Source organism: Thunnus thynnus, chromosome 17 (assembly GCF_963924715.1).
Source record: "Thunnus thynnus chromosome 17, fThuThy2.1, whole genome shotgun sequence".
Classification (NCBI taxonomy): domain Eukaryota; kingdom Metazoa; phylum Chordata; class Actinopteri; order Scombriformes; family Scombridae; genus Thunnus; species Thunnus thynnus.
In genome coordinates this window covers 13,590,530-13,615,478 of record NC_089533.1, presented here as the reverse complement: position 1 = coordinate 13,615,478, position 24,949 = coordinate 13,590,530, and the positions used below count along the sequence as shown (strand labels likewise).

General features: G+C 41.0%; 2 protein-coding genes and 1 long non-coding RNA gene across 3 annotated transcripts; 1 reads left to right on the top strand and 2 right to left on the bottom strand.

The window, feature by feature from the left end:
• Nucleotides 1–11,112: 11,112 nt before the first annotated feature.
• Nucleotides 11,113–15,857, bottom strand: cenpx (centromere protein X). Its single transcript, XM_067570381.1, has 5 exons — nucleotides 15,753–15,857; nucleotides 15,239–15,290; nucleotides 13,130–13,183; nucleotides 12,948–13,036; nucleotides 11,113–12,533 (listed from the first exon to the last, which is right to left on the bottom strand). The coding sequence occupies exons 1-5, from the start codon at nucleotides 15,786–15,788 to the stop codon at nucleotides 12,519–12,521; spliced, it is 246 nt and encodes an 81-aa protein (XP_067426482.1). The 5' UTR covers nucleotides 15,789–15,857; the 3' UTR covers nucleotides 11,113–12,518.
• LOC137167991 (uncharacterized) lies at nucleotides 13,196–13,912 on the top strand. Its single transcript, XR_010924215.1, has 2 exons — nucleotides 13,196–13,543; nucleotides 13,799–13,912. It is a non-coding gene; the product is annotated as an uncharacterized lncRNA (long non-coding RNA).
• Nucleotides 15,858–18,654: 2,797 nt separating the features above from the next.
• On the bottom strand, nucleotides 18,655–24,484 carry LOC137201165 (serine/threonine-protein kinase pim-2-like). The gene is made up of 8 exons (XM_067616079.1): nucleotides 24,365–24,484; nucleotides 22,722–23,318; nucleotides 22,398–22,492; nucleotides 22,256–22,303; nucleotides 21,791–22,012; nucleotides 20,740–20,920; nucleotides 20,441–20,614; nucleotides 18,655–20,316 (listed from the first exon to the last, which is right to left on the bottom strand). Exons 1-8 carry the CDS (start codon nucleotides 24,417–24,419, stop codon nucleotides 20,225–20,227), a joined length of 1,464 nt encoding a protein of 487 aa, XP_067472180.1. The 5' UTR covers nucleotides 24,420–24,484; the 3' UTR covers nucleotides 18,655–20,224.
• Between the last annotated feature and the right edge of the window lie 465 nt (nucleotides 24,485–24,949).

Here is a 24,949-nt window from a genome sequence, read left to right as displayed (position 1 = left end):
TGGCAAGGAGAGAGATGAAATGAAGTTGAAAGTTTATTGTTTAAAGGGGATATTTCCATGATTAGGGTTTTTGAATTTTCCATCTCTTTACCTAAGAGATTGCAGAGGCCCGTGTGAGTGTTTCTGTGTATGTAAGACAGCAGGAGGGAGACTTCTTGCGGGCGTGTGTCTGTGTGTTAATCTACAAGGCACATGCACACTTTCTCCTGTTCCAATCAAGGGGAAAGAGTGTGTAGTGCGGTAACATGCTAATAATTTAGTCTGTTATGTTGTGGTTTAAATCATGAGATTCCTTCAGTTAAAAGCCAAGCGTAAGTAAACAAGCTCACACATGTGGCCACAATATTGCCGTTCCTCTGTCCAGAGATGTTTTCTCTGTGAGAAAAGGGGGTGTTATCCATCCTTTTCATTCAGCGTTTCTCGCTGATGTATGACAGAAACCACGAGAGTCTCGAGGTTTTGTCCATATAAAAGGAAATTTAGGTCAAAAAAGTGCCTTGAAAACATTCCTGTTAAACTGTTGCAAGTTCACTCATCATAATGAGTTTTTTTTTCCTCTCTTCTAGTGTTTTTTTTTAATCATGCAAAAGATGAAAATAAGATTGTTAAAAGGTTAACTGTGTTTCATTCCTTTGAACGGTTTATAATCATACTTTGGAAAACACTTTTTTAGCCACGTGTCCACTTAATTTTTAGTTTGTGAATTGTGAAATATTGCCCAATCTTTAGAGTTTAAAGAGAATAAAATATAAATTCTGACATGTGTGAATTAATCCATTCAATTTTATGCAAGCTTACATCTTTATATCTTACTTTATAACCTGCTGTCTTTTGCTACACTGAATTCAAGTCTGTAGCTCATCCTGCTCTCTTACTCAAAATGAGTTCCAAGTCCTTTGCAAATCTGTGATGTCTCTTATTTCCCTGTTTGTCTCAAGAGACAGACAGGCGGGTTAGTTTGGGCTGGTCCGCCTTCTGAACAACAGCATCTCCAGTCTGCGCCGCTCTGCACAGAAGAAGCATCTTGTTTTTCAACTGGTGGTTTTCTTAAGCCACAATGTTTGATGTGGGCTTCCCTTAATCACACAACATGCTCTCTAAACATGAACTACATTCATTTTCGCTCCACGACTTCTGGACTCTCCCCCCCTCCCCGGGTTTGTCATTGCTTTTGTTGAGTTATTGTGCAACAGTGTAGTGAGACAAGAGGAAGACAGTGACCTTGATCTCAATGAAGTGATTTTGATCTGTCCAATCCAGCAATTAGGCTACTGAGGGAAGAGTGAACCTCTAATCCTGGATGGGTCACATGTGTTCTTTGTAGTCCTAATGTCTCTCTTCCTCCTCTATCCACATCACTATCTGATGGGAAACAGAGTAAGTATTAAACCAATGCCTCAGATGGAAGCCTACCATTACGATGGAGATGCTGTGCTCTTTGAGGCTGAGGACTTTTAATTATAAGCTGTGGGCCCGATGTAGTTGTGTTTCCTCCATCTTGCTGAATAGAGGGTTTGCTCGGCGCTGGCTGGAGACCTGGTGCCAGGCTCTGGAGTCAGCATGTCACTGCCGGGTACTTTGTGGGTACGAGACAAGGCATGTCGCCACGCCGAGCGTGACTCTACAGGACTCCCATATGGGGGCAGAGATGAAAGGCTTTTATCTCCCGTTACCCCCCTCCCTCCCTCTGTCCCCTTCCCCTCGGAGCTTTGACTGGCAGGGCAGTAGGTGGAGGATAGAACTAGAATAACCAGACTGGTTGTTAACATATCAGCCCTTGTTGAAGCTTCAAGGGCATCCAATGAGATCAAAGCAAAGCATTCAGTCCAAAAGCATGACATTGTCTTGCATAACAATCCATCTAGCCTCCAATTCATCTGTCACTGAATGAGGAAGTGGTCATGAACAGCAATGGAAGGCTTTCACTGTCCCCTAATGGGCTTTGATGATCCAGTACAAAGAAAGTGTCATAATGGTCTCATACAAAGTCTAATGTCGGCTTTTTCATTTGTTTATTGTTGTCATTAAACCGAGAATGACCCAACCCACACCTTTGTGTATTCAGTAAATGATGATGAATGTCTGACAAACCACTGCTGCCTAGCAAGTTAGGGTGTGTTTCTTTCTTTTTTCTTTCTTCCTTCCTTTCTTTCTTTTTTCTTTCTTTCTGTGTTTTTGTCTTCCGTTCTCTTCCCCCTCTCCCTGTTTCTTTATTTCCTCCTGTACACAGTAGCTCTTTTTCCTCCCTCTCCGGGGTGCTGTTGTGAATATCTCCCATCCCCTCCAGGACTTCTTTATTTTTCAGTTTTGTTTTGTTTTTCAGGCACTCTGCATTTACACCCAGCAGCCCTTTGATGTTGTTGCCTGGGTGCTGGTGGACAAAAGAGCCTCCATCAGCTGGACTTAAGGATGGGGTGGCAGGGGTTAGGAGGAGGGGGGGGGGGGGGGGGGGGGGGGGGGGAGAGAAAGGGATGAATAAAGAATCAAAGTAACTGGAGTGGGGTTTGGAGGCGGAGGACTCCATGTGAAACTGTGAACCATGTACCCCTCTTAAATATGGGCCAGGAGTTCACAGTTGTCATTACTTTTCTTTTTGGCTCTGTTCTCCATTTTGTTACATGTCATTGTCTCCATATGTCTATTTGTGGCCATGCTTGTTCATGCCTTTGTTACCACTGTATATTCTCATTCTTCAAGTCAAGCAACAGGCCAGAAAGGTCCATATTTTACCCTTTGCAGTCAGGTGATGTGAAAGACCACCAGCTGCTGTTGGGCCCAGTAAAGGTTTCTTCTTCATCTGTGTGCCTGTCACAGCTGCTCAGCTTTTCAGTGTCACAATGCCACGCTGCTCTGTGGCACCGCAGTTACAACCTCTTCTTCTCTGTGTTTTCTGCCCGCCTAGCCATGCACAGCAAGGGCTACTGATGCCACTGCTACCCCTCACACTCCTACAGTGGGGGAGAGACAGTCTGTGCTCCCTCAGCCCATCAAATCCCCGCAGGACCACTCTGGTCCACTGGAGGTGAATTCAAGGAGCAGCCTTTGGTGGTGCCGACACAGCAGCCCTCTTTCACTGAGGGCCTCATTAAACCTGACAACATCCCCTCAGCCTGGGCTTTATTGTTCAGCCAGCTTAATGCTAAATGGCAATTAAAGGCATCACCAAGGTGCAGGTATTAATGCCTTTGAGGAGCACAAAGGCTTTGCGAGATAAAAATGACAGCTACACAGTAATTGAAAGTTTTCTTTGCCATTGGAGGATAGATACACTCCGTATAAGCTAGGTCACCCAACCTAACCTCCATTCAGAAGTTTAATGTGCAAAACAACAGCGTGAAACACTTGAGACTATTAAGGGATGTTTGGAATTCTCTTCAATTAACAAAGAGCCTCAACATTTCAACATTTATGTCTTGGACAGTTTTGTTGTTTGCAAGGTGGAAAATTCAGGTAATGTGGTCAAACTGATCGCAGCAGTTTCGATGCCAGGTTGTTTTCCACTATAATTAGCAGATCAAAGCATAACGTGTCTCTGTCACTTGTTTAACTCACTCCACATATACAGTCATCAGTCTGTTTAGATCCAGTACCCGCCAGGCTCGCTCCACTATAGATTACTTGCGGGCATACATCTTCACTTTTTATTTATTTGCTTATGTGCAGTCATGAAACAAGCAGAGGGTAAAGAGCATGGGCTCCACATGCCGGAGGGGCTCTGCTATGTAAACCACCAGACTTGGGTTGGCAAATGGATCCAATTGGGAATGGTCATAGCACAGATGAATGAAAACTGTGTAAACAGTCTGTGAACCATCAATATGTACTTCAGCGAGGTGGAGGGATGCAACTGTAACATCTGTCCCAGCAGTCCCACTGGAGAGTGATTAGGCCATATTTATAGGCGGCACAGGAAACAGTCCCACAGCTTATCTTATTGTGGACAGGTTTAACACAGCTGGTTTGAGAGGACAATAAGAGATTTCAAGGAAAGACAAGGCTCTGGCTGCCTGTGCAGTATTTAGTAGCCGTATAGTGTGTTGTCAAAGCGTACTCCTCTGTGAATCCTGTCCAGCAGATTTTATCGCCAGTTTTTTGATTCAGAGAAAGTGCGGAAATTGAAGACAGTTCGCTAAGATTTCACTCACTCTCTCAAGACTTCAAACACACAGTGAAATAACAAAAGGAAGTCTGGCAATCAAACATGGCTATGTTTGTCTATCTCTATCATTACCACATTTTGAGGTTTTTCCATTTCAAAAATCATGTCTGTAGCCATATAAGATGGACTTAAGTAGTTTACTCAGCTGTAGATGAACAAGCTCTGCTTCCCCTCTCAGCGTCAGAGATGCAGTGAAGAATAAAATTGCTCTGATGGCTGTGTTTTTACATTGTTGCTGAGTATCTGACCTTCCTTTTCATATTGTCACAATATTTCTTCAACTAAGAAAGGTGAAGGAAGGAGATAGGGCCGCTGTCAGCAAATACAAGGTTTCATAACTTCAAAAGTATAGTGCATGTCATGTCCTGTGCATTCTGTGCTTTCTCCACCTGGGTCAGCAGTTCAACACACATGGACACACATTCATAAAATAGCCTGTGTGTAAACTTTTTCCATGACCCCAGTGGGATGAAATTTGTACCTGCAATTGGGCCCGAAAAGCCTCTATTTGACATTTTGTATAATTTGTCTGTTCCTCATTGTAGCAGTTTTAACTTACAATACATACTTTCAATTTTGCTAAAATGGAGGGAAAAAGGGAAACACCATTATTAAAGAATGTATTTACAACCTATATTTTTTAAACAAGCTTCTTTATTTTTTATATATTTTGGTTTTGCTACGATATTCAATCATACAATTTTCAGCACTTTTTCGATGTTCAATTAATTGATTAGTCTGGTAAGATCAACCTATTAAATTTTAATACTCCATTCATCATTTAGAAAGTAAAAGTACTAGACATTTACTTCCCAAAGTTACTTCAGAACAGGCTCCTTTTCTCTGTTTTATATGATTGTGAATATTTTTAGGGTTTTTTTCTGGGGCTTGGGTTATAGCTATATGTGATGGGCTTTTCTGCAATTGTGGTGAGTAAATAATTAATTGAAAAAAAAAACAATGGATCCATTTCCAATTAAAGTAATTGTTAGTAGCATAGAAGTTTAACTTGCATCACACAGATGAGTGTATAAAGGCGTTCTTTCTATCAGTTTTGCACAGTGGTTTCTTTTGTAGTTGATACATTTCATGTCATCAACTGTGTCTCTGTTGAATGCTTTCCCTATTGGAAAGGTCTTAATCCAACCCAGAAAATAGAAACCAGCAGCTCACTTTAGAGACCTTAATCAAAAACACATTTCAGTAGAATTGTCACTCCTACCACTGCTACGCATTTCACTTCAGTTTTTATTTAATATGTAAGTGTCAAATGGCATGGGGCAGTGTGGTTAGATAAATCAAATGTTGTTAATATGGAACATAGATCCTGTTGTTTAAACTGAAATGCCACATTAAATTTCTTCGCCATAAAGTTGTGTTCCTCTGTCAGGGAGCAATTGTAAATCCTCAATCCCACACATCTCCATCTCCACAGCTCAGTGATCTGGGTTCCTGTGCCAGGGGTGGTAGCTCCCTGGTGCTATTAGTTAGCAGGATCTGTGCTGGGTCGGGGGAGGGAAGTGGAAGAGGGCTGGGGGACACCTGGCCTTTTCTCTTTGGGTGCTCAGACATGTCACGGCTGTGCCCCTTGACAGAATCAGGATGCAGGATATTGCTCTCCTATTGATGTGCGTCCTGGAGCTCCTCAGTCCGTGTAGTGTATCAATGCAAAATCCACCAGCGCCACTGAGGTATCTGGTCGCAGTAGATGGCCTTATTTCCAGTCCATCGATCATTCTGATGCTCTTAGATGATGGGTTTTGTATCATTTATTACCCTAACAAGACTCATTTAGAGTGTGGTGACAAATACATGGCTCTTTTGGCCACTTCTCTCTTTTGTGGGATAATATCACCATATTAAGGCTGACTGAAAACTCTTCACATAGAGAGACAGTCAAAGGAAAAAAGTGAGAGAAAGTGAAAAAGAAAGGAGATTGACTGTTTTGCCAACAGTACACCATAAAAGCCTGTGTACTGGAAGTGAAACTCAAGAGTCTCTCTCTTTTCTTTGTCTGCTACATCTCTCTCTCGGTCTCTGACTCAGTGTGTTGTTCATCGCAGGGTGATTGAGTGGTTTTAGAACATGCCAGTGCTTTGTTTTACGTACAGAAAAGTAAGAGCACCGGCGGTTCCTTTGAAGACCTTTCAAATTTATTGTTGTTTTTCCAGGAGAGGCGTTTTTTAAATTACAGCTCATTGTGAGTGGATCTGCTCCTTTGCTGTTTTTGGAAAGGGTTTACATTTTATGTCTGGAAAAGAGTATTTCCCTCTCCTCTTTGTCAGATGAAGGTAGAACAACTTTGGCGCAGAGTGGTGCAATGTACTGTACCTGCCATCAAAGGTCAGAGGTCATTTTACGTTAGTGGTCTCTCTTCTATATTCTTATTTATTAGAAGTTGTCACTAAGATCAAAAATCAATCCATGTGATTTGCAGACATGTTTCAGACCACAGATCTGTTCTCATTTATGTTGTGAGCCGACTGTCCCCTGCAGCAGTAACCATTCATCATCCAAGATCCAGTTGTGTGATGTGAAACCGTGTATTAACTCCGTCCTCCTCTTGCTCCTCCAGGCCAGCATGTTTCCAGCAGCTCTGGTTTATTTCCAGTCTGATGTCAAGACAGGCTGGTAAATCACCTCTCCTAGTCGCCCTTCTTTCATGCCAGAGAAACAAAAAGAGCCTGAATTGCTTCTTCTATTTCTCTTGCGCTCAAAGAAGAAAAGAGACACCTCATGGTGGAGCACCCTGCTGCGTTTCCTATTGACCCTGAAGTTTCACCTTCCCTCCAGCACTACTTTCTCTTGAACTGTATGACACATGTGCAGAAACAGGTGCACCTTCAAAGTCTGAAGGTGAGCAGAAGCATCAGCGCAATCTGTGTTTTATATTTTGAAATGAAACATTCATGTCAAAGATCAAATAAATTATTGAGGGTGGACCTTGAAATCTCAAAGGTTGTGGATACAGGATTTGTTCAATGTAAATCACTGTCTAATAAATTGTTATAGTGAACTTAGCCGGTCCAGATCCTACATATTTCAAGCAGATTTACTACAAGAACCACCTTATCTGACAATCATGTTTACTATCCCCCTCAGCCAGTGGATCAGCTTTGGGGACTGAAGGCAGGTAAGGTTATGTAGTCATTCATCAGTGCAAGTCAATTATATATGTATGTGTATATAATGTATGCCACCATAAAAAATCTATTGCTGTTCTTTTAACGTTATCTATCACTAGATGGAAATTTAAGGGATTGCCAATGTTGTTATAATTCATCCTGAGGAGATATGAATGACTAGTTCTCGAGATATTTCACTTAAAACCACAAGTATGAAACTCATGGTGGTGCTAGAGGAAAAGTTACCAAAGTCAACAGAATTCATCATCTGGGAACCATGAATGTCTGTATCAAAGTTTGTGCCAATCCATCCAATAGATGGAGATATTTCTCAGGATAAATTAAATCTTTGACCTGTGGTATTAGAGGGGCTCACCAAAGTCAGTAGGAAACATCCTCTGTGGATCATGAGTGTCTGTACAAAATCCACCCAATAGTTGTTGAAATATTTAAGTCTGAATCAAAGAGGTGGACTAATCCACCAAAAGATAGACATTGCCATCTATCAAGCTATGCCACTAGCATGGCTGATAAAGATAAACCAAAATCAAAGAGGATATGTTTAAACAGCCTTGGTTCCGCTCTCATTTAACTCGGCATTGCCTCAGTAATTACTGCAGCTGTGTGACCAAGTACAAGTGGAGTGATAAGACCCTTACCTGTACCGGAGAGTGAGGCAATCTCTTTGCTTTGAACCTGTAACACAAGGGATTACCGTTCAGGTTTGCACAACACAGCCGACAGGAAGCTGTTAAAGACAAGGACCAACACTGCATCGTGACCTCTGACCTCTACATCCTGACCTCTCCTGCAATCTGACATGAGCCCTTGTCTACATGAAAGCTGTCCTGTTGACTCACTAGGGCTAATTTAGAGTTCCGGTGCCCCCAACCACTGTGAGGACAGACAGTCAACATGTTGGCCTTTGGACTTGTGAAGGGAACTTTAGACAGGCTTGTTTGACCCAATACAAATAATGGGAACATAAACTTAACTCCTGACTGTTTCCACTGGGTTCCTTCAGGCTTGGGAAGCTAGTGCATACTGCACTTTTGCATTTTGGTAGATGATGCTATCTAAATCTAAAGCTCTCATATCAGCCCGGTGGTCTGATGTCCTTCAGTGTGCAAAGTTGACATTAAAATCAAGAAATAGTTATCTCCATTCACCACTTTTGTCCCCAATATGTAGGGTGTGATTGCAGTGAATATTAGCCTAAGCGCTGAGGTCTTCAAATGTCTGCCGATGAAGTCCTTTAACAAGTCTAACAAAGGGCAACTTCACACTGTGCCACCTGCCACCAGCTAAAGAGATTTCGGTCATTACTTGCTCCTTTTTAAATATCTTCAAACATCAGCCCTTTCATCATACCGAGTGTGTGACCTTCAGGTTCACAGCTTCTCTAAGCGTGACTGACAGATCTTGTGAGGGTCAGTGCTGCAGTATTTTTATATCACTGCTTTTGATGGGACCTAAAAATAGAGTGCTCTGCTGACCTCCGGTCCTGTCAGGTCTCAGTCCACCCCCCCCGACACACACTCACTCTTTTGACGTCACTTCAACCAAACTGCTTCTTTATTTTTAGACCCTCCCAAAATTAATTGAATGGTCTTGTTTCGTTGAGTTTGTGCAGTGTTATGTAAGGGGATTACTCGGTTGTTATTGCCTATGCCCTGACCATGTAGGCCACCACACAGAGGAGGGAGGAGGAGACGGAGAGTAGAGGGAACTTGGGGTGGAAGAGGAGGGTAATGTAGTTAAGGTAGTAGTACAAGGCTCCAGAAATAACCCAGCTCTGGGCCTAATTGTACATCTCTCTTGGTCCCTTTTCCCTCTTCAGCTGCATGCCAAGGTCTTTGACCTTATCATCCACCTCACTGGTTCCGGAAGAATCCTTTCCGCCCCCTATGGCTACCAAAGCCCCAGCCAATACACAGAGCACAGCAGCAGACCATCTCCAGCCTCCGACTAACAGCCAAGCGCCACAACCAGTTAGGAGTGATCCCAGCAGAGCACCCAAGTGGCTCAAACTGCCAGGTATGTTCTAATCATCCCCGGCGTGGGCCCCGTGGCTCCTTAACAAAGCTTAGCCTGAGGACCCCAGGCCCCTCAGAGAGGCCCGGGGCCTCCAGGAAACCCGCATGTCACAGCAGTATATACAGTCAACAGAGATGCTGCCTCTGTATTTGCATTCTCTCCACACACGCAAGCTTTCCCCCCTGAAACGCATGCGCACCAAACGCCCGCGATCATGTTTTGTTTGTGTTTTTTTGACAGCGCTGTAAATGTTTGTAACTTTTCATGTGTGTGTGACTTGCGTGTGAAGTATCTAAGAGGAATGCAGTTGCTCTGTGTCCCCTGCAGCATTCCTCCATGGTTAGACAGCTCCGTGCCCATGAGGGGGCCACAAGGGCCTCTTGTCTCCTGAGCACTAATGCATCACAGCCCCAGATCAAGCACAACATGCATGCAAGCACATACATGCACACAAACATCCGAGAATAAACGCACGCCATCACATATTTATTATATAAGCACTTGCAAACATGTGTAATTGAAGTGATTAGTGTAAAATGGTGCTTATAGCAAAGAACACCTGTAGCTTCTTTGTTGATTATTTCCTGTTTTGCAAAAATTAAGCTGAATGTGCTTTTTTCAAGTTGTCTTTTTTATAAAAATTTTATACTATCAATTGAATGTCTTAACCAGATTATAAAAAGTACAAGGCCAGTCAGTATAAAATTGGACAAAGACTTAGAGGCATACTAATGGAAATTATATATATGGTACAGTAAATGTTTTTTTATGCACACATTATTGGTAAAAGTGAATGTTTCATGGCATGTATGCCAGTAAACTAATGTAGCACATACATTTCAGACTTTGCCTGCTTGGATGTTTTTACAGCCATCCCTGAAAGGCCAGCAGTCAGGGAAATAACTGTTCTGGGTGTATTATGATCACTTGTCATATATGGGAACCTAGTTTGGGCCTGAGAAGAAAGGAGCTTCGAGATGACAGAAAGTTGGAGAGATGGAACAAGCTGTGTCATTTGAACAGAAAAAAAAACAACCAGACTAGTGAGTGGGGAATTAAGGAGTGAAATCTGACATAATCCTAACATACCCTCACAGGGACTCCCAAAACTGATGCAGACGACTCCACCCCAGACATTCTCTCTCTCTCTCTCTCTGTAAACCCACAAAGGACAGGTACTTCCAGATCTCAAAAATGGACAGTGTATCATTTCACTTTTTCATGATGGTATGTTTTAAAACAAATCAGTGGAGATACAAACTGTCAGAAGAGCATTAAGCTTTGTCATCCCCAACACAACCACACTGGTAAAAGGAGCCAAATTTAACTCCATGTACATAGAGAAGCTAAAAAATCAGCCTGGCAGTCACTGGTTTTTCTATAAAATCTGTATTGATATTGATGACTACAATCAGGCAGATAACTCCAAGCAATAATGAAGGCTGTATCCCATGTGCAGCACTGTCCAAAGACCAGCCAGAAGGCTGGAGACAGATCAGTCTCTGTCTCCTGGGAAAAGCTTATCACTCCGGAGCTTCTCCAAAGCGTCTGGACTGGCTGTCGACACTCCCTGCCTTTAATGTATGATCAAGAAAAGCTTTAACTCATTACTCTCTTCAACGCCCCTCCCCATTCTTGTCCTAACTGCTTTCGTATGTTTAATAATACTGCCTTCAGATGTAATTTGTTCCACTAAGATGCATAAGGAGAAAAGTTGTACAGTAGTGCACTACTTCACCAGTACAGACTTTCCAACAACTCTTATTGTGGGAATTAAAAAAATATGAGGGCTTCAAGAGAATAATTGTTTTTTATTACATTTGCAAGAATTGACAGTTGGGAAAGAACCATTTCACTTCAAGTAAACCTTTTACAATGTGTATATCACAGTCATGTGTAAATATTGAGGATGTATAACACTTTTTTTAACAGGATCATGAAAAAGGAGTCTGTTGAATGTTGCTTGCAGCTTTTCATCTGAATGAGCAGGTATTCAAAGTGGTGGTTCTGCAGTGTACAGTACTTCTCAAAACCAGAGGGCAAGACTTGCTGCTATTAATGTCAGTAATTATTAACCCAACAAATTATTTACGTGACATAAAATAATTTAATGCTCTATTGGTCCTCATGGCATCATTAAACTAAACATCACTTAACCAAACACACCTTCTCCTGCAGGCCTGCTGTTGGAAGTTTCTCCTGGGAAACACAAATCCAGTCTAGGCCCTACTAAAAAGGTGCTAGGTCAAATTCCAGGTGCTGTGTCCTTGAGCACCTATCAGAGACTGGACTCTTGACTTTACCCCAAGTTGTTTCCAGCTGTATTTGAGCAGCATTTGTAAGCGCAGTGAGTCACCCAAGAGCCACACAAATAAATTGTGTGAGGTGTTGTACAGCTATGCTGACTCATAGTAAAGTCACGTTGGTCAAATACACCACTGGTGGAAAACCATCAGAGGCACTTGGGTTAGAAAACCCCACATTACCCACTCTCTCGCAGTCCCAACTTCCCCCTCTGCTGTGATGAAAGGAGAGAAAGCACCTCTACTACTCGCCTCTTTTGTTTATTTACCTTCAGAATTACACCCTGCTCTTCTTGGACCATGTTCCAATGTGTTTTGTTATGTTTCCTTTCAAACAGAGTATCTATGCGTGTGGTCTCTGGCCATGTTTGGCTAACACATGCACACATTCGTGCACACACACTCCCATTCAACTTTCCCCCTGTGCAAGAGGTCCCCTTTGCCCTTCCCCCCACCTCTAACTAAACATCGCAGGACAGCAAAAGGGAACTTCAAAGTGGCCGGAGGGGGTACTTCTTTTTTTCCTGGCACTTGTCATCATCTAAGGGACTGGCTGCTCCCCTTATTACTCTAATTGCTTCCAACTGCTCCAGGAGGCTTTGATGAAGGGCGCCATGGAGCATGCTGGAAGCACCTGTTGTTGCACAGAGGAGCACAGGTGGGCCTTATTGGTGGTGGCATGGAGGCTTCTTTCTACTTAAAAATCACACAACTCAAATATATACATAGGGAGAATCTTAATGTAATCTCAGATTTGAGTGATTATGAAATTATATACAGAAAATATAAACATCAGTAAAAACTAAACGTGTAGTTGTTGTTGAAACTGAAGTTGTGGGGTTGAAGTAGGAACATGCATGTAGCACTCTGGCTCCATCTTGTGGCATCAGTGTGCTAGAAGTCCAGCAGCTGCAATGGAAAGGAGATGAAAGACAGAGAGATTCATATTGGAAATGGAACTTTTTGTCAAAATGGATTTAAATTGTGATATATAGCGACGAGCTACTTAATTTCATACTGATTGGTTGGAATTGAGCCAGAGTCACATTCACCAAGAACTAAAATTATGGCTTAAATTATAGAATAGTGATTTAAACACTAAATCATCAAAACCTTATAGACAATACAAAAAATATTGTCTCACATACAAATATTTGTTCTTATGGTCGGTTGTAATACAGGCAGCAGGTGAGATAATGTAAATAACAAATAGAGATCTAAATCTGAATGAATCCAGCAAATACAGATCAGTCATGCATTATATAATTTGCGGCCCTTAAATAATGATTAAAACCCTAGTTCTATCTCTGTTGAGCTACACACCAGCTGAGGTAGAATCTTTTCAAAGTGCTCGATGTCTACTTGGTCACAGTCCTCAGATTCAGCCTGTTTCTGTGATCTTACAGCCGCTTCTGGAAACGAGACAGACACATTAAGTCTATCATTAAGTAATTCAGTAATGGTGTATTACACTGTACACAACCGCAGCCATCAGATATCCTTACCTTGGACAAATATTTTTAGCATCTCTGCCATGAGCAGCACAGCATCACCACTTACTGTAACACAGTGAGATTTGTTGAGCCATAGAACAACAACAACAACAAAAAACAAGGTAACACTTTATAATACAGTCCGCGTTTTACGGTGTAACTTCCCATCACTTACCATGTAATTTCCCGGAACTTACGGTGTAACTTCATCGTATTAATGCGTATATATAAAATACTTTCCGGTTCTTACTGGTACTTAAATGTAGGTACAGCGGAAGAAAACAAAACAACGAGAAACAAGGGAGTAACAATTGGGGTTTTAAAGTGTAACTTCCCAACATTTACCATGTAACTTGTGTCCCAGGCCTTGAAACCATGGATCATGTGGACAGAACAACGATGGCTCTGACAAGCATCATTGCCGAGGTACAGTATGTGCACTGTATGTGAAAATGTTATATTTGTATTTGTGGTGCCATCATGCTTTTTATTTTAAACTGTTATTCACTACTACAAATTAGGCCTACGTAATATCAGAATAACTTGTAACTATCATTTTTAATTGTGAGTGTGGATTGGGGTGGTGGGGTTAGTGTAATGAATGCTGTTATGTAACAATTGTGTGCATGTGTGTTTTAGACTTCACTATACTGTAATACACTTCAATAATTGCGATTACAGGTGGATATAGCTTCAGGAGGGGAAAACTTTGGTGTCTCTACCCACACTGAAGGGACAACCCTAAAAGATTTCACATTGCAGTTTAAAGGATTTGTGGATTCCTGCCCTGAACTGGGAGTGATGAACTCCTCCCACTAAAGTGGCGATGTAGAACATAAGAACAAAGTACCTGAAAATTGTTTTTTGTTGTTGTTGTTGTTGGTATGTTGCATTTACAATTTAAACATAGTTTCCTGTTTTGTTCTTGTTGGTTTTTTTTTACTAAAATTAATAATTTTATAACTACATTTTGATAGATTAGTTAAGATAGATTAGTTAAGTTATTTTGTTGTTGTTTTTGTTGTAAGTTTTATATATGGTTTTATATATATTTTTTGTTAAGTTTTATATAGTACAATTTATATAGAATATTTATATTGTATAATAGTAGTTTATATAGTTAAGAAGTTATAAATGAAACATTTTCTATTTAATCATGTTCATTAATGTTTACTCATTGTCTGTTCAAAATGTTGGTCTGGTGTGTTGTTAATGACACGTTGCATGTTGTTAGATTGTGACATGAAAGGTAACAGAACCAAACAGCTTAGTAAGGACGGGAGAACATAATACAGCCTGCTCCCTGTTGTTACCATGTACTTATAGGGTAACTAGCCTGTACCTACAGAGTAAGGACTGGGGAACAGCATGTATGTTGTGGTTTATGTGTAATAAAAGAATAAAATCATTTTTCTTAACTTCCTGCGTGCTTTATTATTGTGTAATTACAGATATACTATGTATATTATTACATTACTGTATTGTTATTTTTTCATCCTCGGATGAAAATACAAGCCTTTCATAGCTGTGCACTGGAGAGAGGTAAGTTTGCCTGTTATGAGCTGCTGCAGTGCTGGACCAACATGGCTGCTAGGAGCTAATTTTCAAAAGTATAGACCCATTTCTCGATTTGTTCTATTCAAATTCATACAATGAAGTGGAAGACATAAGCATAATAAATCTCTTGAGTGTGGGTGAAGCTTGCCTGTCAAACACACATGCATAGAAAAATGATTGTCATAACTGCCATAAGCAAAAACATTTGATTTTAGTACACATATACACATGTAACGTACTGATTCATACGAGGAAGTTACACCATAAGTTCTGGGAAGTTTCATGGTAAATGTAGGGAAGTTACACTTTAAAACCCCAATTGTTACTCCCTTGTTTCTCGTTGTTTTGTTTTCTTCCGCTGTACCTACATTTAAGTACCAGTAAGAACCGGAAAGTATTTTAGGCAATATGTACGCATTCATACGAGGAAGTTACACCGTAAGTTCCAGGAAATTACATGGTAAGTGATGGGAAGTTACACCGTAAAACGCTGGCTGTATTATAAAGTGTTACCAAAAACAGTTTTGGGAAAGTTACTTTTATCAAAATATTTCTCCAACTCACGTTTGGTTTTATCCTCCTTAAAGAAACTTGATAAGAGTTTGTGTACTGTGTCCTGTAAGTGAGGTAAATACACCAGAACATTTAGTGAAGAGTGCACTGACAGTTTTTTTATATATACATACAGCTGCAAAACAAACAAACAAACAAACCGCATACCAAACTGCCTTTGAAAAAATGTCAATTTAAAGCATTTTAGTGTATCGGCGAGAACACTAAGAAAATACTGATACTGAGCCCTTTCTCATGAGTCATCATGAACATCTTTTCCATTCGGCGTACATTTAGTTACCGTAAATCCACTAAATTAAATTTTAACAAGATGTAAAGTTTTAGTCCGACATGCTGATTAGGAACAATTTGCATCCTGTGTCAGCAGGGTCGACGTGAATGCTTACTGGCAGTGAGCGACTGCAATTTGACGAAGAAGCAGAGGCAATATTGGTTTTTATTTAGCCACGCGGAAAACCAAATAAGTGTAAACAAATAAAAAAGATAGCGATATGCTTGCTCATACCTTCTTAAATATAATTTCTGCGTCCGTCTCCGCCATGTTTTCTGACGCTGTGAGAGAAACTTGGCGCTCTGCGTAGGGATTGGCTATTGATCTCTGACGTCAGGCGTACCGTCGTCTGTAGACGGTAGACGGTAAAAACAGTGTAGTTAGATATGCAATGCCTTGATTCATTAGGACCTCTTTCAATTCAAAAGCAACTAAAACTGTGTATTTCATATATATATAATACACAGTTTTAGTTGCATCATATCTATAATGTATGCCTTTTTTTTTATAGATAGATAGATAGATATAGATGAAGTAATCAAGTTAGTCGTGGTACATTTTCAATGTGACTCTAGCAAGAGGAAATAGTAGGGATAATATAAGATAGCCATTAGTCTATAAATAACAACATAAAGACAAAAAAGGGAGGTGTGGTGATAAGTAGAATAAGTAGAATATGATAAGCACAAGTATATTTATAGTCCATCAGTCTATATGTTTATGTCCTACTGGTTGTCTCTTTCATTGTGGCAGGAAGTGACATATTTAGCAGCCAGCACTGTGCATTCTGTCTTTTCCAAAAGAATGAGTGGTAATTTATCCCTTTCTGTCAGTATTTGGAATTCGGGGCAACTTCTGTCAAATTTTGAAAAGAATTCCTCCCTAATATTTCTGTAGTCTTGACATTCTGTTAGAAAGTGTAATTCTGTCTCTACAGCTCCCTCATCACAATGACAGCACAGCCTATCCTCTCTGGGCAGCCAGGTCTGTGTCTGCCCTTCTCTATTGCCAGACTACAGTCACTCAGTCTGTACATTGTCTTTCTCAGGTTCTTATCAGTTACTGTGGTTAGGTAGTCTGCCACAGTACACTGTCTGTTTAGGGCCAAATATCTGTCTAGTTTGTGTTGTAGGTCATGGCTTTTTCTTCTCTTGCACATGTGCCACCTGCAACAGTGGTTCACCAGCCTGCACTTGGATCCCAAGAGGCACTGCTTCCACAGCATATGTTAACAGGGACACCGCTGTGTCGAGTGACGTCCTACATAGCAGTGTTCACAGATGCATCCCTGATGGGGTTGGGGGCACATGTCTGGGGAGAGTGATAGGTGGTGTGTGACCTTCAGGGCAAACCAACACACCAACCTCCTTGAACTTCAGGCAGTGCTCTTGGTTCTCAAACACTTCCTAACCCTGGTTCAGGGAAGACACATGTTGGTGAGAGCAGACAACTGCATCACGGTTGCCTACATCAACACGCAGGGCCAAGTCCAGTCCGCAGCCCTGTTGAAGATGGCAGAGAACCTGTTGGTGTGGGCCTCAGAACACCTCCTGTCGATGCAGCTGAAATATCAGCTTGTCTAGTTAGGTGATAAAGGTAAACAAATACCAGAGACACAGTATTTTTCTTGTAGTCCAAGTGAATTTAACAAATCACTAAAGTGTATGCATATGGGATCCTCAAGCTCTGCAGCAAGAGGAGCACCTTGAACAGCTCACACAAACACTTACACTATACTTTCAGCCTCCGACCAATACAACCGTGAACACAAGCACCTTGTGCGTAGTCATACTTCTCTGTCTGCAAACACATGTTTCCTGTAAGAAAATCAATAACAGTTCCATATATGGTGTCATGCCTGTCTTGTGCAACTCCCAGTTTTTGCATTTAGTTCCCTTTTCCAACTATCACTTCTTAGAATCGGGGTCAACCATGTATCACACACTTAGATAACGTTAATTAAGATAACCTTTTCTTTTTCTTCTTTCGCTACAAACTAGACATTAATTTGCCTACACAAACAAGGTGCGTGACATCTTGGCAAGATTTCTTACTTAAAAAACAGAACAATGTGGTTACAACATATAAAGGTCAATAGACAGGGTCAAGAGTGCATCATGTTCTTTAAAGACAAAACTGATCAGGTGATCACACTTCTACACAGGATTAATGATCATCAAAGTATTAATACAACAATATAGTAATTTCTCCAAAAGTACACTTCTAACTACCATTTTTTCCTCCACACTCCTGTCTCTGAGAGCCCTTCACATTCCAGGTCCAGAGAACAGAGTCGCCAACTTCATGTAAAGAGGTGGCCCTCCGGTGGACAAGTGGGTGCTCCACCCCAAGGTGGCACAGCAGATTTGGAACTGGCTCGGGAGAGTGGAAGTGGACCTGTTCATCAGTCATTAGTGAGAGTGCAGTTCAGCCCACTTATATGTGATTTCTGATAGCCAGCAAAATAACAGACTACAGGACGTGACAAGATAATTGAGAGTGCCTGTAATTCTTGTGCATCATGGCGTTTTATGACATTTATGGCAAGTTCAGCATCTACTGTATGTACACAATTATTATATTCACTCATATTTGAGGCAGTTAAATATAGACTGACAGATTACTTGCCTCTGTCTTTGCCAGTCATAAAGCCTAGAATAGGTCTTTCATAACTTTTATATCAGCTCTAAGATTTTTATATTTTAGAAATGTGCAAAAGAAATGTATCTCTCTTAATGTTTCCATAATTAAACTTTCAAACAAATTTACTCTTTGTTTAGATTTTTGCTTTCATGTAAAGTTTTTATTTTCACACATTTTTTTCAGTTGGATTTCTAAGATGGGCATTTGCTGTCATCATACCTGCATACCTATCATCATACCTGCATACATGCAGTGCCCGTTCAAAACATGCCTGTTCGTAACAAGCGGATTTCTCAATACCTAGAGAGAGTTGTGCCCATCCCCTAAATGCCTCTCATGCAGACTATTGGTAGATGCTACAATTTACCAATGCTCACAGAAACACCTGTGATGCAGGCTATCTGTGGACACTACAATTTACTCATGTTCCCTCAATACCTCATACGTAGGCTTTCAGTAGATGCTACAATTTACCAGTGCTCCCTAACACCTCACATGCAGAATATCTGGAGACTACAATTTTGAGTTGAGCTGAAGTTGATCAGATGAACTGTTGTGCCCGTTCAAAATGTGCCTGAGACGTCCTGCACTGTCTTGAACATACATACAAAGTTCCTGCGTGTAAGGAACGGGAATAGAGCTTAACTCTAAACTTTTTCAATTCATTCTCTATGGTAGTTCTCATCACTACAGGTGTAATCCCACCTCCAATCACAATGTGGGTTGCAATGGCAGAGTGGCACTGTCTGTATTTCTGTTCATTGACTCCATGGGCAGAAGAAGAAGCAAATCAATGTTGTAGAAACAACATTGTTTATGGGGTATTTTTTATATATTTCTGAACGTGCCTGAGACATCAAGCACTAAGTCTTGCACATACATGCCAAGTTTCGTTCACAGTAATGTTACACAGTTCAATAGTAGAGCTCAAGTCTCTTAAACGTTTTCAAGTCATTATCATTACATATGTAATCCCACCTCCGACCACAATGCGTGTTGCAATGGCAGACTGGCGCTGTCTGTATGTCCAATCGTTGACTCCACGGGCAGAAGAAGAAGCAAATCAACATTATTTATGAGGTATTTTCTCGAGAACCACTCATCCAAACCAATTCACACATGGACATTGCACTTCCTCGTTTCCTCAGCAATCCACCTGCCAGGTATTAAGTAGATCAGATGAATGGTTCTCAAGATACACAAAGGACAAACCCACATATGTACAGACAAACAGACAGAGATCCCTTGCTTTAGAGATTATGCTGGTGAAATCATAGCTGCTTACATTTTTGCTGAGGTTTTAAACAGACAGCTTCCAGCAAATTCTTTAAGAAATAGAAAGTGTGAAATGTTTCTTCATAGGATGTGCTTAACTGTAAGTGGCCACTTCTGTTTCTTCATGAGTACAATAAACCAGATAGCTTTAAACATGTTGGACAGAAATCACCTAGCAGCCTAAATTAGCATGATTTGTGCTTAGTACATTTCTAAAGCTCTTTCTATACTCAAGAAGTGTCTCGTAAACACTCACTGACAGTGCTCTGACACAGCCTTTCTTAGAATTCACACCACCACATTAACTGAAAATGTATTTATTTTTATATTGAACATCAGTTATAGTTCCTGACCCAGCCCAGGCGCTTTAAGAAGACGTGGAAAAACTCCCCAAAATCCTGAGCCTGTATGGAAATTGGAGAGCTCTCCTCTACACAGACGGCTGGGTGGCTGGACGGCTACAGGATCCATTTTTGTTGTTGCTGTGTTTTTTCCAGTTTCCTCTCTAGTGTTAATGTTCCATTTCCAAGGACGCAGCAGGGCACACAGCAGACAGTGATGGAGGTCAGGTGGGCTCCAATGCATCCCAGCAGGAAGAGAAACAGTCACCAGGATTTCATGCAATAAACAGACATCACAGAGTATTGTTCAATGCTAACTGTTTCCTGGAATGAATGAATGGAGATTGTGTGTGGTGCTGTACTGACTTTGAGAATATGGGGTGATGGGAGGAACGCACCTGAAGATCTTTTATTGAAGAGGAGGCCTTAGGTGGGTGGAGGGCTGGGTTATTGGAGGGCAGGGCAACACTGTAGCTCCTGCAGAGTGGCACGCTTCGTTGGATCTCTGGCCAGACACATGTGCAACAAAGTCTTGCAGTCTAAAAAGTAAGAGTGAAAGCAGGAGATCAAGGTTTAAGGGGGCAGTTACAGTACTCTGTGAGGGGAAAAAAACATATTTGTTTTCCAGAACATGATACTGTTGGGTAAAAAACTGTGTCTTACCTTGGGACAGCGCACTGTTGATTTTAATGTGGTTATTGATGAAGTCTGTAGTTGAAAAATGCTCTCTTCCATCCAGCAACGAATAGAACAGTGCGCCCAGCTGCCAAACCGTGGTGGGACGGGCCCAGTATATGTGACAGTCAAACCACTGTGGAGGGGCATATGCAGGGGTACCTAGCACATGTAGCAACAGAGAAATAGAGGACGACAAAGACAGAAAGTGAGAGAGAATGAGAAGGGGGCTAAGCTTTCTTTAAAATGAAAGTCTTATTCTAAAAATTGGCTGATGGATATCATACCACAGAAGGAATAGTAAGACCTCTCCGTTGAAAAGCTGCCACAGCCAAAATCAATAAGCCGGAGTCTTGGGGCACCAGTTGAAGACCACTGAATCAGGGTGTTTTCTAACTTGATGTCCCGGTGAAAGACACCCTTGGTGTGCACATCAATGGCTGCGTCCACCAGCTGCTTCAGGATCATCTGAGATAGAGAGAGGAATAGACATACAGTAGTTGAGATTGGCTGTAAGGTAGTATTTTCTCCAGATTCTTGGCAGGGTGGAAAAGTGTCTAAAATAACATTATGGGGCAAAAACTTTCAGAATAGTTCCTCAAACTTTAAACACCGCTGAACTGTCAGTCTCAGTTGTCTTTCAGAAGAACTGAATTGAGAACTGATGAACTAGCTGTGAGTCCATGTGGCCTTTGTTTATAAACCATGATCTTCCAGTAACAATTATTAGCAGATTTGCTGGCAGGAAAGAAGTAAATCCATGTGAAGTTAAACCATAGACAATAGGAAGTTGTTGACAGTGACCTTTGTGAGAAGCCAGAGAGTCTAAAATGCCTCCTCTGTGGAATATAAACAGTTCCACAAAACAGCAATGGTTTGTAGACATGAGTTAATATTACAAATACCTCTTTTGAATAAAATGTGTGAACTTTGTGTTGGCAACTGAGCTAGTTAGCGTGGAGAGCTATTGTAACCATGATTGAGACTGACTAGCACTAGCATGTTCCTGGCTGCCAACTACAGTAGTTTACCAACTAGCCCTGTAAGTAGTCTCTACATCACTACTCTAGCACTGCCTATTCACAAGGACGTGTGGATGTGCAGTTTAAATCACACCAAATGTGATAAATGTAACTTTTCAGTTGTGGTTTGAACCAAATTAGTCAAGCTTTAAACTGCAGCCTAAAATGCTCTACTGAAAAATACAAATGAAATTCAATCAAGTGTGGCAGTTTTAGCCAGAGTGCCCTTCTCATCAGGTAAGCTCTGCCCTAAAGGATGCCAAGAACTGCTTTTCTACACACGAACACAGAAGCATCCTCCACATAGCCTCAGTACCTTGGCCTCATGTTCCGGCAGGGAGCCTCCACTGATTTTAAGGTACTTTTGGAGGTCCAGGGAGAAGGCTGGTCTCTCCAAGACCAGGATTAACTCATTTTCCAGAGTGTACCAGTCCAGAAGGGATATTGCAGCGGACTGTCCAACTGATCCTGGTAGACCTGCAGTCTTGAGCATGAAGGCCACCTCGAGAATGATGTCAAATACCTTCCCATTGCACACCTAAAGAATACAAATGTATACATGTTGAGTGGTAAATGAGGTTCAGTTGAGGTAATCCAGGCAGCATTTAGTTACTTATGAAATGTATTTGCAAATGCAAATTGATTACATATGAACGTGACTTTTAGGAGAAAAGGTTGAAATATAATCAGCTGCAGAACTGATAGCTTGTCTGTGCATGCGTTTTTCTCATCCACATTAGAGCGGTGAAAGAAATGTTTGACCTCAGATCAAATCACTCACCACTCGTTTGCGCCTCACAATATTTGTTGGAATGTGCTTGATCGCCACCTGCAAGACAGAAATACAAGTCCTTTGGTTGGCGCTTTCGGAGGCTGCAGTGAATGGTATAATGTGTGTTTGAGCCTGTGTTTGCAAGACTTACTGGTAAACAGTCTTCTTTACGGAAGCCGGCATACACTGAGCCAAAGCCTCCCGAACCAATTGGGGCATCCTGGAGATACTTGTCCTCAAATTCAGCTACACACAAACACACACAGGGAGATTTGTTTTACTTCTCATATCTTCACTTCAAACCCTTCTCCTAACCAATCCTGATTTTATTCTTTACCATAACCCTGAATACACAGGCCAGGCTAAAAGTAATCTCTTGTAGAAGGTGCAGACAGAGTGACTTCACTTAGTTTACACAGCAGCAGCAGCACACAAACTAAACTTTCTCTAACTCTCTTTCCCACTATCAGCCCACCTCTACTTGAGTTTCCGGAGGAGGCCATCTCAAAGATTTTTTCCTCTTGCGATGAGGAGTCTTCAAAGATATGACTGATGTCATCATACCTCCCGTTGTCTATCGCTTTCTCACAGGATTCACTAAAACTGGATCCAGTAGTGCTGGATCCAGTATTGCTGGATCCAGTAGCGCTGGATCCAGTAGAGCTGGATTCCATAGCACTGGATTCACTAGAACTAGACCCAGTAGCGCCAGATCCAGCAGAGCCGGGTTCATTAGCGCTCGATTCAGTGGGGCTGGACACAGTGATGCTGTTGCTGTCGCTACACCTCATCTTTTTTTCAGATGTCCCTGCGTCAACACTGGCCTTTCTTTTGCCCCACTGTTTTGTGAAATTCTCCACGGACCCTTCACTAGGCCTCATTTTTTTGCTGGGCATCTTTCCATCGTCACCAGCCCTCCTCTTTCTCACATTGACATCGTCCTGCACCGTGTTGCAGGGTTCAGTGGAAGGAGTGATGTTGCAACCCTTGATCTTTTTCATGGGTGCTCCTGCAACATCACTGTCCTTTCGTCCTCTCTTCTTCACATTGAGATCCTTCTCCATGTTGCTCTCTACAAATGAGAAAAACTCTGTGAACAACTTCCTGTACTGCACATGCTTCATATACATGATGACTCATTATGGTTGTGTACTTTGACATAAGAAACATATTATGAACTTGCACCTAGCTAAAGTGATGGAGGTGAATAATCATATCAGTACTGAACAAGAGGTGATGATAATAAGGGGAAGAGCAAAGTAAGTAAGCAAATACAAGACTTCATCCTCTCTCAGACATGCACCTTAATGTGTGGGCAAGTTTTACTGTCAGTCTCGTATTTGAATAAGCCCCTGCGTCACTTTTCCATCAAAATCTAGATTAGACTTAGCATTATTTTTAATTCACATAAATGTAAAAACTGCAGCAGCACAAAGTGAGAGGGATATTGATATTATTTTTTGTGACAAATTTAATGAAATCCATTTAGTAAACCACAAAATACAGAGCATTTTAAGTTAGCCTACCAAAATGTGTTTTCCCTCCTTTGTACATAAAAAGGGGTTAAACCTAAGCCATAACAATCATCAGACTGTCAGTCATTTTAAACATAGTTTGGTTGGTGAGGTGATGATAATGGTTGATGAGAAAATATGTTACAATAGGAGATCTACGGGTAGTTTGATTCGACTAGTGAGAAGCAGGGACTGTGTACCTCTATAAAAAAAAAATAAAAAAATTTAAAACCCATCTCTTTACATCATTATTTTCTGAACAGCAGTGTGTTATAAACCCTCCACTGAAGCTGGACCTAAATGTTGGATCATTACATGACAGAATTACCTTGTACATAGAATATTGTTTGGACCAAGTTTTTATTTGATAGTTATATCATTATATTCAGGTCAGTAAAGTAACTACAAGTTTTGAATTTCTATCAAGCTACAGCACAGATGTACATTACAAATAAGTTTTCAGCATTTGAAAAACACTCAACAACAGGACTCTTACCTACAACTCAAAGCACTAAATCAGAATTGGTACCCACACCTGATAAACCATATGGATTATCTCATGTCAGTAGAGATTGCAAGTTTTTTGCCACAACTTCACACTTACCTCGACCTTTTTCATAAGTTGGAGTCATCAAGTCTTGTGTAGACACTGAAGACATGACGTTGAAGTTTCGAACAAGATTAATTTAAGGATACAAGCACCTGCTTGCTGCACTTATCAGAGTGTGTCTATGTTCTCAGTATGAAAACAGAAATGGATTCAGAATGGAATGATGCCATGACTGTGACATCACACTGCTGAAGAATCTTAAGTAACAAGATATGCAAATAGCAGGCAAAAGTTCCATATTTTTATTTGAATTCAGGTGATTATTTTCATCCTGTGTGGAGTTTGTTTCCCCCCCTACCACAGTAGCTACAGTCCCAATTTGCCACTGATCTTCATATTTAGAATAAAGTTTTTGCGTAAGAAAACAAAATAATAATCACTTTGAGAGCAAATCCCTACATCTTAATGAAATGGGCTGTTAATTTGTCTTTTCTTGCCCTACTAACACATGTAATGTGTGTGTATTTAACATTATCAACTCACAGCTTGTAAGTAAACTTTAAAATGTTTTTAAAAGTGAATTTCTAAAATTTAAGCTAAATAAATTGTGAGTCAATTATAGATTTTGTTTCCATCAAC

What these genes read in the sequence shown, in the direction of transcription:
- LOC137201165 (XM_067616079.1), bottom strand. Translation starts at nt 24,419, where the DNA reads ATGTCTTCAGTGTCTACACAAGACTTGATGACTCCAACTTATGAAAAA. An exon ending in CTCCGGAAACTCAAGTAGAG is followed by an intron (nt 22,493 to 22,721) that starts GTGGGCTGATAG and finishes GTTTGTGTGTAG; the next exon opens with CTGAATTTGAGGACAAGTAT. An exon ending in GTAAAGAAGACTGTTTACCA is followed by an intron (nt 22,304 to 22,397) that starts GTAAGTCTTGCA and finishes TCTGTCTTGCAG; the next exon opens with GTGGCGATCAAGCACATTCC.
- cenpx (XM_067570381.1), bottom strand. Translation starts at nt 15,788, where the DNA reads ATGGCGGAGACGGACGCAGAAATTATATTTAAGAAG. An exon ending in TAAGGAGGATAAAACCAAAC is followed by an intron (nt 13,184 to 15,238) that starts GTGAGTTGGAGA and finishes ACTGTGTTACAG; the next exon opens with TAAGTGGTGATGCTGTGCTG. An exon ending in GCTAAAAATATTTGTCCAAG is followed by an intron (nt 13,037 to 13,129) that starts GTAAGGATATCT and finishes TCTCGTTTCCAG; the next exon opens with AAGCGGCTGTAAGATCACAG.